Source organism: Lineus longissimus, chromosome 16, assembly GCF_910592395.1.
Source record: "Lineus longissimus chromosome 16, tnLinLong1.2, whole genome shotgun sequence".
Classification (NCBI taxonomy): Eukaryota; Metazoa; Nemertea; class Pilidiophora; order Heteronemertea; family Lineidae; genus Lineus; species Lineus longissimus.
The window spans coordinates 990,869-1,009,066 of record NC_088323.1 but is presented as its reverse complement, the minus strand read 5'-3'; the positions used below and the strand labels follow the sequence as shown (position 1 = coordinate 1,009,066).

Here is an 18,198-nt window from a genome sequence, read left to right as displayed (position 1 = left end):
CTCAAGAGTGGTGGTCCATCTGGTACGTTAGCTTAAGTGCACAAAGCGTCAGAGGCAATAAAAACCACAGAAATGATTCAGATGATGAAAAGTAAAATGATTTTGTTATTACCGAGAGGTTTCAGTGTTGCCATTTCTTTGCTGGACTGTTTTTGCTGATGATCAACACAACAGGGAATGTCCATTGCTTACATAATTAATCTGTGGCTGTGCCCCGAGGAGTACTGGAAAATGTGTTCCACTCCTCAAGACCGGTAGGGAAGCGGCGCTCATCCATGTCCCAGTTACATGGGCGTTCCTTAGTGAATTTTCCAGTACAGTCATATGCATGTCATGTAAACCCCGAGCATCAGGGCCGTACTCAGCAAGGGGGGGGGGGGGACACTGGCCTCTCTGCAGTTGGACGACGAGTGTTGTTCTGCTCCCCCGAGAGCCTACTGCGGTTCGTGACTAGGTCAAAAGGTTAAATGCGCCCATGCCGGCTGTTCCCAAAGAGTCATTGGGGAAAGACAATCCTCGGTTCTTCATAGCAACCTGACGTCGACCCATATAATGGCAAATAGTATGTGCAGGGCGCCGAGGTCAACATTGGTCAGACATCGGAACACAATGTTATCCCCAGCTGGTGCCTAAAGATCACAATGGGAGCTAACAAGAGTTTTTACCTCATCAATAAGCCATCATGCACCAGAAATAGAATTAATATCCAGGACACCGTGTTCATGACATGAGAAACAATACAGATGGCCCAATTTATGAGACCATTATGAAGTTGTGCAGCATCATTTAGTGGATCAGCTGGGGATATCTCCGATTTGATATTGAGAGTTATGCTTCTTGATGAGGTGACAAAGTCGTCGCGTCGTCTATATCAGTTTTTGGTGGGTCTGTCGTGGGAGGCAGCTATAAATGTATTTTGCTCAATACCGAAAACATTGGGTACATTTATGCAGCCTGGTCCTACATGTGCAGCAAGTTGTAATGCAAGCCACTGTGTATCGAGGGGAGGGGATTCGCTTGTCCTCTTCATATACATGTAGGACCGAGACGTCCTTGGTATCATGCAAATGAATGACCATGTCCCTCACGTGAGAATAGACAGTGGAGTCGTATCCACTCTGGCCTTTACTCAAATGCTTCTACGAGGGCTGCTGAATCTCAACAAAGAAGGCATTGGAGAGCCAGTGCCAGTTGACAAGACCAGGCCGTTTCCTCACCAGCAGACAACAGGACTTTCTTTTGACAACATGGAGATCTCGATTCTTGACCAAGAAGACCAGTGGTTTTAGAGGCAATCTACGAGAGACTTGCATCACGTCAGAGGTCCGTTCTCACTCCGTTACATCTTATACAACGGTCATCACGTTCCATTGTTGCCTTTTTATTTGAAACAATGCCATGACGTAAATGGCGATTAAAAGGCGTCTGGTGGCAAGAAAACTAACGTCGGGTGTCCTTATAGGACATCCAACGTCAGAGGCAGAAGCTTTCAGATGAATGAAGCCGTTCATGCAGTTAATGAACCACAGGCCAGCGGTGGTCCATTATGGAAAATAAGCAAACAAAAGAAGTTAGTGAAATTAAATTTCATTTTAATGATTAACTTACATATTGTACTGAGGACTTAATAATACTCTTCTTCTCAACACTAAAATACTAGAACATGTCGTCCTGCCATACGTTGACTTCTTCATGAATTGAAAAATTGAATCGGCTGTTCTCGATATAAAAACAGTATGTTGGCACAAAACATGAAATTCCAAAACGTCACTGAATTTCCAACACAAGGACAGGTCTTCAGTTGTCTTCATCACTCTCGGGTGGCTGGATAAGATTTTTCATACTGATCCACCCGACGGCCGGACAATTTTTTCTGATGACGGCCTCGGCTGTAGGCTTGACGCAGGTGCCATCCAGGTTCAGTAGCTTGAGACTGGGAAGAATAAGACATGCGACACCTGAAGATAAGAAAATGGGGTCATGATGAGGAATTATCAGGTTTTGACCACTGGCCAGAGTGGATACAACTCTACTGTCTGTTCTCACGTGACATTTCAGCTGTATGGCTTCCACCATTCATCCCACACCTGAATGTATCCATGGCTTGTAATCTTCATAACTAAAAAGTCATAATTACAATGGTATTTCAGTAAAGAACACGGCCTTTTAGAAATCATATTCATGATGTTTTATAGCACTTGAGTATGTTTTCGAATCTCAATCTTCCCCAGTGTTTTTCAAAGTGACAGCAAACTAGCCCATTGCCTCTCGGAATCTAGAGCCCTGGCGGGAGAACAAGTGTCTGGAATTAGTCCAGACTTCACAAGGAGCTCAGAGTTTAGAGTTTAAGTCCCTCGAAAATGTAATTTGTTAAGGTTCATTGAGATTCATTGAAAGGCTAACATTTTTTCCCATGGAATAATCTGCCTCATCAAGATAATCTAGGGTTGACTAGATTTTCGTCCAATATCAATTGATACCCTTAACTCAATTACCTCGCCTCATTCTTTAATGATGAGCCTGACAAGCAGCCCTCAGGCGGGCTAAATTACGTATCTTGTTTGGTAGCCAGCTACATGTTATAGGTAATGATGTTAACCCTAATTTAAATGGGAATGCCACATGTAGAGATGGGTGGTGGGGATGTTTAGACTGCCCTTCGATCACCGAGGGGCAAAACAGAATCTTCTCACACATTCAGGCGCATCAATCCCACCCTTTCATCCAACAGACTGGAATAACATACTTTCCCAGCTACATCAACATTGACCAAGGCCATCAATTCTCATTTCGAAGCAATCATGTCTGTGTGACGTTACTTGATCTTGAGTTACGCAGCGGTGAAGGCATTCATTTTCATTGCTGGGTTTTGCTTGAACATGAATATCAAACCGAGCAGTGACCAATTTCAACCCCAGTCGAGGAATAATTAGTGCAGGCTGCAGCGAAAGAAGGGCTTGCTTGCGGGGTACTTCAGTCATCAGGAAAATGAAAGAAGTCCTCTTGTTCCTACCTTTTGAAGTAATACTTGTTCTACTCAGGTTCAGCTTACAGAGGTTGACACAGTTGTTGAGAGCAGTTAACCTCAGGAATTTGCTACTGATGCTGGAAGATGCAAATAAAAACCAGTCTTATAAAGGGGCAGGGTGCTGAAGGGATTGTCATGCTATTAAATATAACCACAGTGTTAGCGCCGTTTCATCGGGTTATTGTTTAATGTTACATTGTGTGTAGCATCTTTAATTGTTATCGCTGCTGCGGATTTCGGACCAGAAAAAACGTGTTAAAGTGAAAGCCGAAATTCGTGTTACAGCGAAAGAAATGTCAAGAAATCTGCTAGTCAACACAAGAAGGCGTTTTATTAAATAGTTATATGGGAAGATCTTAGTTTTCGTTATCGGCTGGTCCCAGTATACCTGAGAAGTATACATGGTAACACGAATAAATGGTGTTTTTGTGAATGGAAAACTTCTCAAACTTTAAGATCATGACGTCTCAGTTCCGTTTCGTACAGTCAAGACACTCGTCAGCCTCGTAGGTGATACTGTGCAGCATCTGCTACGCATGGTGTCCCAGTTCTGTTTCGTACCATCAAGAATCTGTTTCGTACCATCAATAATCTCCAGTGTTGCAGAAGAAAAACTTTCTGTCATGACGTCCCACTCACGTTGCGGACGGCCACTCAGATCTACAGTGGCCATGGAGAGCTATCTAAAGGAGAAAGCAGCACAACTTCGAAGATCATTGGGTCAACTTAAAGGCAGGGTGACACGAAAGGCCAGGGTATTGGAAGAAGGTGTACCTGTTATGACAGCGGCGCAGATAGAGGTCGCTCAAGATGAGTTGACGGATGCCATGGTGAGATATGGGGATCAACATGAAAACTTTTGTAAAATTGCATCCGACGAGGAAAGGGGGGAAGCATCGGCTGTGTATTTTGAAGTGGGACAGCAAGTGAAGTTTAACTTGGATGTCGGAGAAAGACAGAAGGCTTACTTGTTACGTCAACGAAATGCACAGAGGACCGGGGAAGTGGTCAGGCCTAAGCAGAAGGAACAAAGCTATGTTCCAATTCCTAACCAAGTCGGAGGGAGCTTGAAGATGAAAGTAGCAACCCATAAGTCACTGCCTAAGGTATCCCAGGGAAAAGTAACTGCCAGGGAGGAGATTGAAAATGCAAAAAGACAACTACAGATGCTGGAGGAAAGGACTGCTCGATTGAAGATTGAGGAGTTAGAACGTGAGATTGTGCATAAGGAGCATGAAATGAAAGCACTTGAAGTCAAACGAAAGACTGTAAAATGTAAACCTGTAGAATTGTGTCCTGAGGCTAATGCCTTTGTGCCTCAATGCAGTCCTGCACTTAGAGATACTAGTGGGTACAGAGCTAATGGAGCAGTGAAAATAGAAAAGGGTGGGGACTGGAGTAACCAGAGCCCGATGGTAGCAGCTCAAGGCAACATGTACCAGAGCCCGATGGTAGCCGCCCAAGGCAGCAGGTACCAGAGCCCGATGGTAGCAGCTCAAGGCAACATGTACCAGAGCCCGATGGTAGCCGCCCAAGGTAGCAAGTACCAGAGTCCAATGGCAGATGCCTATAGCGACAGTTATCAAAGCCCAATGGTGAATCCCTACAACGATGTGTACCCGAGTCAAAGGGTAGATGCCTACGACAATATGTACCGGAGCCCAATGGTAGCCCCACAGAGCGACACGATCTGGAACCCAATGGTAGCCGCCCAAAATGACAGGCATCAAGAACCGATGGTAGCTACGCAGGATGGGAGCCAATTCTTAGCCATTGCCAAGACGCTTGAAAAGATTACTTCACACGCTGAGTTACCTCCACCAGAGCCAATAAAGTTTGATGGAACTGCCTCGGAGTACGTGAAGTTTAAGAGATCGTTCGATTTGAGGGTCGGTGGTAAAAATTTCTCTGAGGGATTTAAGTTGGCACAGCTTTTGCAGCTCACTCAAGGGAATGCACATAAGGCCATCAGTTTGTGTGACGGAGCTATAGATGGGTACCAAAAGGCCTTGGGCATACTCAATGATAGGTTCGGGAGACCATACCAGATTGTAAAGTCATGCATTGAGAAAGTCACCAATGGGGAGAGAATAAATCGAAACTCCAAGGAAATGCTCGCATTCTCAGATCAACTCACTAGTGCATATGACACGCTCTGTGATCAAGATTTACTCAAGGAAGCCGATACGCAGATGACCTTGAAAGCGATCTTCGACAGATTCCCAGTAGCCCTCCAAGAAAGGTGGGTTAGGAAGGTGATAAGTTTAGAAGACGAAGGGAAATTTCCACGACTGGCGGATATGGTGCAGTTTGTTAAGGTGCAGGCAAGGACGTCAACACATGTTGTGTTTGAAGTGACACCGCCAGCGAGAACCACAACCAACATCGTAAAGCAACATCACGATAAAGTAAAGCGGGATCAGGCAGCTACGCAGAAGCCGAAGGTTACTACACTGTCTACCCAGCTTGAGAAACCAAGGAACTCTGCCAACTATACAGGAGCTAGAAAATCGGGGAATAAGGCAGGGGTTAATGCCGCCACAGAGGACATGCCCTACAAACGCATCTGTCGGTTTTGTAAGGATGAGGATCATGGAATTTGGGCGTGCAGCAACTTTGAAAAGGAAGACTTGGACGCTCGAAGAAGATTTGTCCGTAACAATAGGCTTTGTTATTGTTGCCTAGGAAGGCACATGGTCAGATCCTGTACCCGGAAGAAGAAATGCCCGAAGTGTGACCAGGACCATCATGTCCTCTTACACTTGGAGAAGACATCTAAGCCGCCGAAGAAAGAGGACATTGGGTCCTTGCAGAGTGTTAAGCCGAAGAGTATGGTTCTCTTGAAGGTGATTCCTGTCAGAATAGCAGCCCAAAATGGAGAGTCAACCACGACATTGGCCCTCTTGGACTCTGGATCAAGTGCAACGCTTATGACACGTAAGCTTGCTGCCAAGATTGGGATTGAAGGAGAGCCAGAGACGATTAGCATAAACACGGTGCTGGCGAGTGGTAAGGAGCAGGAAGTCTCAATTTGTGAGTGTACACTGCAGCCTATTGGGACTGATGAGCCATCTATCCCTGTGAATCGCGCCAACATCGTCGAGGAGTTGCACATCGATAGGAAATATCACCCCAACACATTGGACTTATCAGATTGGGAGCATCTCAAAGAGCTAGATCTGTCGACGCAAGTAGATGAGGAGTCGGTGTCAATCCTGATCGGCGAGGATGTCCCAAGGGCACACATGGTACTTGAAAGCTGTTATGGAACAGAGCCTCACGTGCAACCTTACGCTGTCAGGACTCCGTTGGCTTGGTGCGTGGCGGGACCAATTCATGAGGAATCAGCAAAAGGGGTGGAGATCAATCTTTTGGCGGTAGCAGAGAAGGCAGAGGATACTGAGGTCATCAATCAATGCTGCAGGACGGATGAAGTCGACGACGAGGTTGTGGCGGGCAAAAGCGAGGTGGAGATGAACCAATTGGAACAGCATAACCAGAAGTTGGAGGAAGCTGTTAGTTCACTGTGGCAAACCGAGAAGCATGGATTCATAAATGAAGATGTGAAGATGATGTCGTTCGAGGATCGAAAGGCTCTACACCTGCTTGACACGAGGACCAAGTTGGTAAATGGACACTATGAGATTGGCCTACTTTGGAGGAGTGAGCCACCTGCTCTGGTTGACAATAGAATGGTCGCTGCAAAAAGACTCGAGTATCTTAGAAAACGCTTTGTGAAGGAGCCAGCCTTTGCTGAGATGTATTGCAAAGCTATGGGTGTCTACTTTGATAACGATTACGCACGAGTAATGACAGACGAAGAGGCAGCTTCTGTATCGGCGAAGACATGGTATCTACCTCATCATGGTGTGGCGAATGAAAATAAACCAGGGAAGCTGCGTGTAGTATTTGACGCTGCGGCTTCGTTCAAAGGAACTTCGTTAAATCAAGAGCTACTTCAAGGCCCGGATCAAAGTAACAGCTTGATTGGAGTTTTACTGAGGTTCCGCGAGCACCAGATCGCTGTAACAGCTGACGTGGAGGCCATGTTTTTAAGATTTAAAGTGCCCCCCGTAGATTGCCAAGCATTGAGATTCCTCTGGTGGCGGAATGGACTCGATGAACACCCTGTAACCTGCCAGATGACTAGCCACATATTTGGGGCAACAGACAGCCCGAGCGCCTGTACATACGGAATGAGGAAATGTGCCGAGGACTTTGGAAGCCAATTTGATCAACGAGTGGTGGACGCAGTAACCCGCAGTTTTTATGTAGATGATTTCCTGCAGTCAGTTGCCGAAGTCAGTGTTTGCATCATGCTATCAATACAGATGATCTGTCTGTTATCGAAGGGAAGCCTAAAGCTGACCAAGTTCATGTCAAACTCACCCGAAGTAATGGCGGCATTACCAGGCGAGGTCAAGGCATCAGGATTCGTCAATCTGAGTCTGGAGTCTACTGCAACAGAGAGAGCATTGGGAGTCAGGTGGAATGTCGGGAAGGACTCGCTTGGTCTGCAGGTCTCCGGGATCAGTAAGTGTGGTGCAAAGAGCAACACGAGGAGGGAATGTCTAGCGGCCGTAAGCTCTATTTATGATCCTCTAGGCTTTGTTGGACCTGTTACCCTAGTTGCTAAACGTATACTGCAAATGAGTTGTAAGCAACGGTTGGCCTGGGACGATGAGCTGCCTGAAGAACTGATGAAGGCTTGGGAAGGATGGAAAGCGACCCTGCCAGCATTGACTCAGATTTCGTTGCCGAGATGGTACTTTACTTCCGAGATGGAGGGACGCTATGAATTGCATCACTTTGCCGACGCGTCGGAAGGCGGGTATGGAACGGTATCTTACCTACGCAAGGTGTACGATACGGAAGAGGGCGACGAAGTTGAGTGTGCCTTTGTAATGGCAAAGACCAGGACAGCTCCACTCCAGTTTGTATCGATACCGCGATTGGAACTGCAGGCAGCAGTGGTTGCAGTAAGAATGGACGGATTGCTTCGGAGGGAACTTGATTTGCCGGTTGATGAAAGCTTCTACTGGACTGATTCCAAGATCACTCTGTCGTACGTCTGCAGCGAGAACAGGAGATTCAAGACTTATGTAGCTAATCGGGTTGCAGAGATCCGAGACTCCTCTACCCCCTCTCAGTGGCGACATATCCCTGGGAAAGAAAATCCTGCAGATGAGGCTTCGAGAGGACAAACTGTCGCAGCCTTTTTGAAGAACGAGAGATGGTTTGCCGGTCCGGAATTCCTGTCAAAGCCAGGGGCTAGCTGGTCAACATTGGCGACTGAAGAGGTCATGGAAGTTGACAAGAATGACCCAGAAGTGAAGACGGAGAAGATTATAGCCACACTGACTGAACCTGCAACCAATGGCTTGTCTCAGTTAATCTCAAGAAGTTCATCTTGGACAGCACTTCGACGGCGAGTAGCAGTGTTACTGAAGTTTGTCAGTTACCTTCAGTCAAAGAAGAAAGACAGCGGAGTCCAGTTCGAGAAGAAGATCACACCGTCTGATCTTGACGAAGCTAGTAAGGCCATTATGAGGTGCATCCAGAGAGAGGTTTATGCTAGGGACATAGATGCTATAAGGAAGAAGGACGGAGTTAGCAGTTCAAGTTCGCTTGCATCACTGAACCCGTTGTTAGTTGATGGCGTACTACGAGTTGGAGGGAGAATTTCCAGAGCACCGATTTCCTTTGATAGCAAACATCCAATGATAGTACCAAAGGGACACCATGCTGGGACGTTGCTCATTGCTCATTTTCATGAGGCAACAGCACATGCGGGCCAAGAGCATGTCTTGTCTAGGATTAGGCAAACCTTCTGGCTTGTAAATGCGAGGAGAGAAGTACGCAAGATCTTGAAGAGATGCATTGGATGCAGAAAACGCAATGCCATACGGATGAACCAACTCATGGCTGACCTACCTGCTGTCAGACTTGTCACATATGAGCCTCCGTTCACCAATACCGGAGTTGATTATTTTGGGCCGATGCTCATCAAGGCCGGACGATCGTCTGTGAAACGCTGGGGAGTACTTTTCACCTGTCTAAACGTGAGGGCGGTACACTTGGAAATTTCCAATTCCATGGATCTCAGCTCGTTTCTAAATGCCTTCAGAAGGTTCAGCGGTCGACGTGGGGATCCGAAGCAAGTATGGTCCGATAATGGGACGAACTTCGTCGGCGGTGAACGTGAGTTGCGGGAAGCGATTATGGGTTGGAATCAGGAGCAAATACAGAAGGAGCTTTGTCAGCGTGGTACAGAGTGGCATTTCCAGCCCCCCTTGGCTCCCCATATGTCAGGGGTCTGGGAAAGTCTCGTTAAGTCAGTTAAGCGAGGGTTGAAAGCAGTCCTAGGCGATAGAATGGTCAGCGATGAAGTTCTGGTAACCACTCACGTTGAGGTTGAGAAGATCGTGAATAGTCGGCCAATATGCAGAGCTAGCGATGATCCTGACGACGAAGAAGTGTTGACTCCCAATCACTTCTTGCTACAGCGAGGTTCCCTGACTTTGCCTCCTGGGGTGTTCTTCGACACAGATCTGTATCATCGAAAGCAATGGCGGAAGGTGCAGATGTTGGCCAACCAGTTCTGGCAGCGATGGATCAGAGAATACCTTCCTACGCTGCAGAAGCGCACCAAATGGGTTAGACGACGACGAAATGCGGAAGTGGGTGACTTGGTCCTAGTCACGGATGATATGTTAGTCCGAGGTCATTGGCCCATGGGAGTGATCATCAAGACTTTAGCCGGAGAGGATGGAGCAGTACTGTCTTGAGGCGCCCGATACACAAACTGTGTATGCTGGAAGAGAGCTGTTCTGGAACTGGCGATGTCGACAATGAACGAGATACAAAGGACGAAGAATTACGTTAGTTGCGCGGGGGAGTATTGGGTGTTATCGCATTTCAATGATGAGCATAATAGCACGGATGTATAGCACCTTTTCTGTGTTCCGCGCGCACATGTGATAACCTTAACGCGATTGTATATGTCGGCATTTTGGGTGCAAGTTGTGTTCATTTTTGGTGTGGTAGTTTTTGGGTTGTTTGGTAGATGCGCTATTGGCATTATCTTAAAAATTCTTTACCTTGCACAACTGTTCTTGGTCTGCCGATATACTGCAATCCTGTCTGGTTATTCTACTGGTTAGTTAATCATTCTAAGGAATATTCTGATTCTTGTTCGATTGGATACTGCTATTGTGAGTGCAGTTTAATAGCTTAGTGGTGCGGCACTAAGTACCTTTGCATCCGTTTCAAGAATGGTTTCATTACTGTTTGTTTATCGCATCAGGCTACACCCATCATAGTTTTTGTTGTTGTTGAGCATGATCATATTCATGCCCTCTTCCGTGTTTTTTTTTTTTTTGGTTATTCGGGTGCGTGCGATTCATTCAGTTCTGAGACTAGGGTTGGAGGTGCATTGGAAGTGACGCCGTATACTAGTGCGTTTGGATCTAAAGTGTCAATCGTTGTACACTTTCTGTTCTCTTTTTCTCATTGTCAAGGGCTAGACAATGAATATTGGACTACTCTGCTGGTAATTTGGCAGACCTACCGAGATTTGGACACTACTGCTTTAGTCTGACTTTGGTTATGATAAGTTGTCGGAAGATTCCGCTCGTGAAGTTTAAGTTCTGAGTTATTAACATGACTTTGGTGTTTTTGCGTAAATTGGTACTCTTAGTAACGGCTTGTGCCTGGTATGGTTCGACCTACTGGAAATACTTCGGTCTCCCATGGGGGGAGTATGTTAGCGCCGTTTCATCGGGTTATTGTTTAATGTTACATTGTGTGTAGCATCTTTAATTGTTATCGCTGCTGCGGATTTCGGACCAGAAAAAACGTGTTAAAGTGAAAGCCGAAATTCGTGTTACAGCGAAAGAAATGTCAAGAAATCTGCTAGTCAACACAAGAAGGCGTTTTATTAAATAGTTATATGGGAAGATCTTAGTTTTCGTTATCGGCTGGTCCCAGTATACCTGAGAAGTATACACACAGCCCATAAAGATATCCAAGGGTTAAACTACCAAGGGGTTAATTGGAGCAATAGCAGCTAAATCATGATTAAAGGGTGACCATGTTTCACTGATTGCGAGCCACTTGCTTCACACTCGACTCTCAACACTTTATGGATTTTCAATTTGCCTGAGTGGTCTTGGTGCGTAGCGTTAGAACTCAAGCGATATTGATGCCGTGGCATTGCTGTACGTCAACAACTATTGAGATGAATGTTGCAGATTTGTTGTAATTAGGCTGGTAGAAAGAATCATTTAACCATTTCTTAGCATGCACGATATTCAAATATTCAGACTTTCTTTATATCATTAGTAGTACAACTGCAATCTCCCTTGTTTACAAAAGTCAGCCATTCATGTATCAAAAGGGAAGTTCACATGTACATTGGCATACCCATTACACAGAAACAGGAAAAAGATAAACTTACCCAGTCTCTGATAAACTTAACTCTTGCAGCTGTCTGAAGGCACAGAATGTTGCAGCAGAATCATCGCCGATTATAGTTCTGTCGAGGTCGAGTACCTCCAGCTGACTCAAACCTGAAAATAAACAACAGTGTATGCGAGTTACATCTAGAAGAGCTGTGTTGTTCAAAAAGAGGGAACTTAAAACTCAGAAACTCTTTCTTCACTGCTCCTTCCGGTTTTCCAAAGGGCGTAGTATTGCCATCTACACAAACCCAGACATTTTAAAGCCTACTCGTCATAACGTCTCATGGCAAGCATGAGAAGAATCTTACCTTCTATAAAGCGGAGGCCAGCACCTGTTACCCTGGTGTTTCCAAGCAGGAGTTTCCGCAGGCTGGAAAGACAGAGATCATGTCAAAAAGGATGATATTCAAACAGTCAAAATCTAAAGGCCAAGTTTCAAACTAGAATTGGAGCTTTTCTTACCGATTTCCTCGCCAACAATCTCCACAGAATCAGGTAACAGGGACATTGATAAAGTTGGCCCTTACCTTTTGATCTGTCCAATGTATTGCATACTTTCATCTCCAACATTTGTATAATTGGTTAAATCTAGCTCGCGAAGTGGCATTTCTGAAATAGAAACGACACTATCAATATAAAGCTTCTATACAAACCAAAAAAGAAAACACAATTGTATAATTGGTTAAATCTAGCTCGCGAAGTGGCATTTCTGAAATAGAAATGACAATATCAATATAAAGCTTCTATAAAAACCAAAAGACAGTAGAATACTTTACCTGTAAGGTGAGATAAACCTGCCATAGTTGTCGAATGTCTCACTGGAAGTTGAAGAAGGCACAGTCGAAGTCCTGAAAGCAAAATAGATGCACGTAACTCTCTTTTTACTACCAATACCCGGGATTAAATTCCTCCAAAATGCTAACACAAACAAAGCAAAAGGGATCGCCACGGAAGGTATTTTAATGTAAAGAAAAGGGCAATAACTCATACCAGTTTACAACTAGGTATTCAGGCAATTCCCATTCCACAACCGTTTAAAAGACATGCAATGTCATGTCACCTACCTGATAGATTCTGTAGTGCACTGTCGCCGTGGACATTTTGAGTATTCGCTATATTCAGAGCAGTCAAGTTCGGACAGCTCCTCAAACATATCAGTGACTCTGTTACAATCTGGGTCGACGCCACGTTGAAACTTTCTAGTTTTGGTAACAGTTCTACGCCGGAGAGACTTGAGATTCTTGTCCCTTCGAGACTTAAGGTGCGGAGTGATACGAATGCTGCAATCAAAATCATATCAATTGGTCGGACATCAACCACAAAGAGGACAGGAAATCAGAGGTGGACACATCCCTTATTGTTCGACACGACGGCATGGCTGCTAATTGAGGTTAATGGCCAAGGGACCCAGTCTTAGACCAAGGAGGAGTTATCGTTTTTGCTCTGGTCCTTTGCAAGCCCCTGTAACTCGAAACCTAAACCATCAAGACCAGAAGTCGTCAACTCACCCTTTAGTAAACGTAATACTTCATGTGTGACAGCAGTTCTGTTTAGGTTGAGGTTCTGTAGGCAATCAGGCTGGGTATGTTCAGTTGTCCATAACATCACGCCTTCATCACTCACTTGCGAGTCTTCTAAATTTACCATCACCAAATTTGGAAGGTCTAGAAAGAGAATATTTGTAGTCAGAGTCTGTGGACTTTCAGTAGAAAAAGGAGTTATTTAGTTAGCTTTGGTTCCTTACCTCTTAATACTTGAACACAGTTATTGGTGATCTGTTGGCAATTCCCCAAGTTGAGCGTCTTTAACCTTTTTAAGGAGGCGATTGACTGGAGACCTCGATCAGTGATCAGAGGGCAGTAACACAGACTCAGATGGGCGACGTTCATGTGGAATCTGTAAGAAAGATGCACTCAGATAATGATGTATATCTTCAAAGAAGTGAAGTTTCTTATACGATGGAAAGAAATATGGTTTTATCAGACTTTTTGACAATTGAAAAGGAAAACAGACATTGAGGAAAGATCTTTGAATTCAGTTTTACCTCTTGACGTCATGAGCAACAAGCATGAACATGAATACTGAAAAGATTTCTCACCTCAGTGCAGCCAGTAGTTCATTAGTTGCATAAGGATAACAGTCCAGCACCACTTTCCTGAGATGGCTGCAATAAAAAGTCGAGGATCAAGTTTCGTTTCTGCTTTTACCACACTCTGGACCCAGTCAGCCCTTGTGACTGATGACATGGACTGACAGGATCTGGAGTGATGTCTACACCAATGCTTCACAGGTATAATGATAGCCGAGAGGGCACCTTCCAGAACATGTACTTACCTGAAACTGAGAAGCTCAACAACAGATGATCAAAGAAGCAAGGCTGAAGAAGCTCCTTCACTTACCATGAGAGAAACAACTGCAATGTTTTCGGCTTTAGAAGTTTCTCCTTTATCAGATGCATCAGAAATCGCTCAGCGAGACCTTCAGGCAGACCAGATAGTGTCATCTGGGTTCTTGGATCGCATATTCTTGAGGTTAAATGCTTCATGCAAAGCTGGACCAGCGGATGGCAGTCATGTAACGGTGCAGGTGGAGGTAGCTTATCCTGGGCCTGGCGAGGTGCTTCAGCCAGGCGCCGTCTTGCAGCCTCAACTGAAAAAAGCAGTACTCATTTTTTTTCACAGGAAAGGGTTTATATCATTTTTTACCTGAAGTGTTGGCAAGACCAAAATTTCCATATGGCCATAAGGCAAGACATCTCACCAGATGTCTAGCACAAAACCGACTGGTTCTTCTAATGTAAGGGTTCTAGTTTCCCCCGAGCCCAAACATAGACCCAAAGTAGGTGGACCAATACAATACAAATTTCTTGTTCAGTTTATGTTTATCGAGACTGATATTGTGAAGTTACCTGCTAGGTGCTGCACGGGTTGCTCAGGCTGCTGTGCTTGAGGCCCATCTTCCTCCACCATCCGGTGTCCTTCCCCCCACTGGTGACCAACACCCTGGTTCCACATTCCAAAACCTGGAGGACCTCCCATTCCTAGTGGCCCTCCCATCCCTGGCATACCTCCCATTCCTGGTGGTCCACCCATCCCTGGTGGTCCACCCATCCCTGGTGGTCCACCCATCCCTGGTGGTCCACCCATCCCTGGTGGTCCACCCATCCCTGGTGAGCCACATCATAGCCCTCGTCTTCTTCATCTGAATCTGCATGATCTTCGATGTGGAAATGCTCAGCACCTCCCACTTGCATTGGCTCTGGGTCAGCATTTGCATGGTCTTCATTCCCTGCAGCAAACAACAATCATATGTACATGTACGGACATTTCACTCTCGGGCGAGGTTCATTAATATGAATTCAAAAAGGGGGAAGGCACTTGTAGATTCAGGTTCATTTTGTGTAAACCTGGGACCAGGTATAGAGGAGATGACAAATAATCTGAATAGTTCAACTTACCACCTTGAAGTTGATGTCCTGCACCCCAGTGATGTGCCGCTTGGTTAGCGCCTCCAAGTGGGTGACCACCACCCCTGCCAGAACCAAACAGCACCTGTTCTATGCCTGTCCCTGGGGGATGATGTGGGACAGGTGCACCAATCCTGGCAGGCTGTTCCTCTTCACCCATCTCAACGTCTGGAATTTCATGTGGAGAGTCTTCAGCTGCTGAAATGTGGGAAAGGAATATGAAGTCCTCTCTTCCTGTGATCTCTGACCACAACTCCATACAGATCATATACTATCTGTTACTAGGGAGTATCATACACACACCACCAATACTTATAGCTGTTGAGCTGAAAGCCCTGAAGAAATGGTTCCATAACATACCCTATGCTGAAAGTTTTGAGTGAGCTTTTCACATCAGGTTTCAAATAAACTCAAGCCAAGACATTAGAACAAACCTTTTTCAGATTTCTTCAGCACCAGAGAGCCCGACGGTGTAAGCTGTAACTCTTGAAGCGATTTCTGCATATCACCAGCGGAGGAAAACTCTCTCTTTGGAAACGGCTGAAAGTGAGGAGATATGTTAAATCACAACTAACACTTTCCTGTCAAATCCGTCCAAGTTCCCCCCTCGCTCACCAAAAATTTCATTTGCAAGATAAAGTAGCCTACCTGCATCAGGTGAAATGTGTTGTCGCATTCGTCACATTCTGCAACGACAAAGTCCCAGACTTCTTGCAACACAGCCGAGGCCTGAAACGTCTGCCGCAGTGCTCGACCATTTGGTAGGCGAATCTGAAAAACCGATCAGAGACCATGAAGATTATATCTTCAATATAACAACATAAAGGTGGTTCTAAATGTCCATATCACAGGGTGTTGTACAACGAAATCTGAAAAGAAGTTCAGGCCACTCTAATGCAGAAGGCCCTCATCTGGAAATGCGGCGAATAGCAAGTGGAGTGCCAGTCATGCTAGTGTACCCACCTGTAACAGGCTCTTATCAGATTTGGCCGGAGCTGGTTTCGGACTAGTACTCTGGACTGGTTCTGCTGTGGGAGAAGCCATACTTCCCACAGATTGTGATGCCCTGGCCTGGTTTCTCATCTTTTGTCTCTCTCGGTCTTCAGCAATGGACTTTAAAGCCTGTTCCTTTGCCTGGAATTATAAAAAAGTTATGAAAAATAAGTTAAAAAATGTAAGAAATTGTAAAGATTTGTTATCATCATCATCTACAAAACAGAATTGACCTACGATTGATTAAGTTTTCCTGGAATATGGATCTCTAATCTATTCTTGACAAAAGGTATGTACCTGTTTTTCCAGCACTTTGTTCTTGTGTGCAGCTTTCTTTGCCTCATCTCTCTGTTTCTCCTCAAATTTTAACTTGATTATCCGCTGTTCGTCACTCATGTGCATCCGACTCACTAGATCTGTGCCATCCACTGGAGAAGCTAGGACTGGTGGAGACTCGACTGGGACTGGTATGGCCAGTGGATTGTTTGCAGAAATAGCAGGGCATGGATTTGGTGGCGAGAAGGCATCAAGGGCTGAAGGCTGTGAGTTTGTCTCAGCCGCCTCTTGGCCCTCCGGAATAAATGGATTTGTCAGCCTTGAAAGTCCACCTTCTTCGTCTCTCTGAAAGGGATAACTTAAGATGATTTTTTTCGGTAGATTTTTAAAATTAGAAATGAGAAGCTAAAAAGATGACACACATCGCATCATTTGCTACCGATTTTAGAAACAGTCATTGACAGTAATGACACTGTTGATTTCAATTCACTGGCAAAACTTAATGGTTTTAGACACACCCACGTTGCCATCAGTTCAGTTAACTGTGGTTACTTACCCTAAGGCGGAGTGAGCCTGCTGATGAAGCCGGTTGAGAGGAAGGTTTTCCAGCAAGGATCCTGAAAGAAAGGAAAAACAATACAGTAGAAACTCATCGCTACGTGTTTTGAAAATGTAGGGGCTTCATCCGAATTGGGTGACCACAGCATTACTTTGTTCTACATTCGGGAGTGGTAGCCAAACATATTTCATGCAAGAAGGCATCTTGATAGCCAACATCCAAAGATAGCTTGGTTCACTTGGGAGTTTTCACTGTAAATTGTACACACGACCTACATTCTACTTGTGGTTACATACCATTCAACGACCTCTTCCACAGTAAGCTTTCCATTCTGAACAGCTTCCTGGCAGTCAGTGAACTCAAAGCCCATGCCCATCAGGCAATTAATCAGGTCATCTACATTCTGAAAGTGAAAAGTAAGCTAGCTGTTTGACATTACGTCTTTACAAGATCACATTATTTCTACATAAGAATGTGGCCTAACATTCAAAATTCCACAATTGAGAGCATGTCTGGTCCAACATCAACTATGCAATAGCAAGAGTGAAGAGGGGCAAAGGGGACCAGGGGTTCAAGGGGACCGGGGGGGGGGGGGGGGGGGCCAAGGGGACCGGGAAGGGGGGGCAAAATTGCATGTATGTGTGTACAGTATGTAGGCCTACATCGTCATCACACACACACCTGGTTTTCAGTCTACTCCACAGCCTGTGGCACAGGAAACTTGACAGGTCGCGCAGCATGCTGTGCATGCATTGCATGTATGTGTGTACAGTATGTAGGCCTACATCGTCATCACGCCGGAACCTGATTTTCAATCTACTCCACAGGACACTTGACTTGACAGGTCGTGCAGCATGATGTGCATGCATTGCATGTGTGTGTGTACAGTACGAGTATGTAGGCCTACATCGTCATCATGCCTGGTTTTCAGTCTACTCCACCCCCCTGCCCACACAGAGTTCACAAACACGGAACAGGACAAGTGACTTGACAGGTCCTGCAGCATGCTGTGCATGCATTGTATGTATGTGTGTAGTGTACGGAATGTAGGCCTAGTACATCAACATCGTCATCACGCCGAAACATGCACGTCATCGCGCGCCGTGTGGTTTCGGTTTGGACTGGTGATGCAATTAGGAGTATCTGTTGTCCGCACTTTACATTAGCTTATCTACGTCATTTTTGTCTTTTTCTTTCTCATATATTTGATCTTTAATTCATCTTTATTCATGCTTTCCTCGCTGAAAAACAAACAAATTCACCTGAATTTCAGACGCCATTTTTGTTGTTGCAGTCGTTTCAGCCAACTCCAACCCGACCAGTGTATCAGTACTTTTTGGTCCCCAACACAAAAGTCAAGACACGGCCATATTTACCGCATACCCGTATAACTTCACACGTGTTAACTTAGATT

The 18,198-nt window shown here is 45.3% G+C and overlaps 1 protein-coding gene across 1 annotated transcript; it reads right to left on the bottom strand.

The window, feature by feature from the left end:
* Positions 1 to 1,575: 1,575 nt before the first annotated feature.
* On the bottom strand, positions 1,576 to 18,070 carry LOC135500885 (uncharacterized). Its single transcript, XM_064792581.1, is given in 21 exon segments — positions 1,576 to 1,958; positions 3,014 to 3,105; positions 11,487 to 11,598; positions 11,799 to 11,860; positions 12,018 to 12,099; positions 12,267 to 12,338; positions 12,555 to 12,770; positions 12,999 to 13,154; positions 13,235 to 13,386; positions 13,589 to 13,654; positions 13,890 to 14,139; positions 14,399 to 14,559; positions 14,562 to 14,778; positions 14,948 to 15,154; positions 15,391 to 15,496; positions 15,605 to 15,727; positions 15,920 to 16,090; positions 16,247 to 16,570; positions 16,782 to 16,842; positions 17,081 to 17,187; positions 18,047 to 18,070. Coding segments are annotated over 21 exon segments (2,916 nt in total). The 5' UTR covers positions 18,065 to 18,070; the 3' UTR covers positions 1,576 to 1,797.
* Between the last annotated feature and the right edge of the window lie 128 nt (positions 18,071 to 18,198).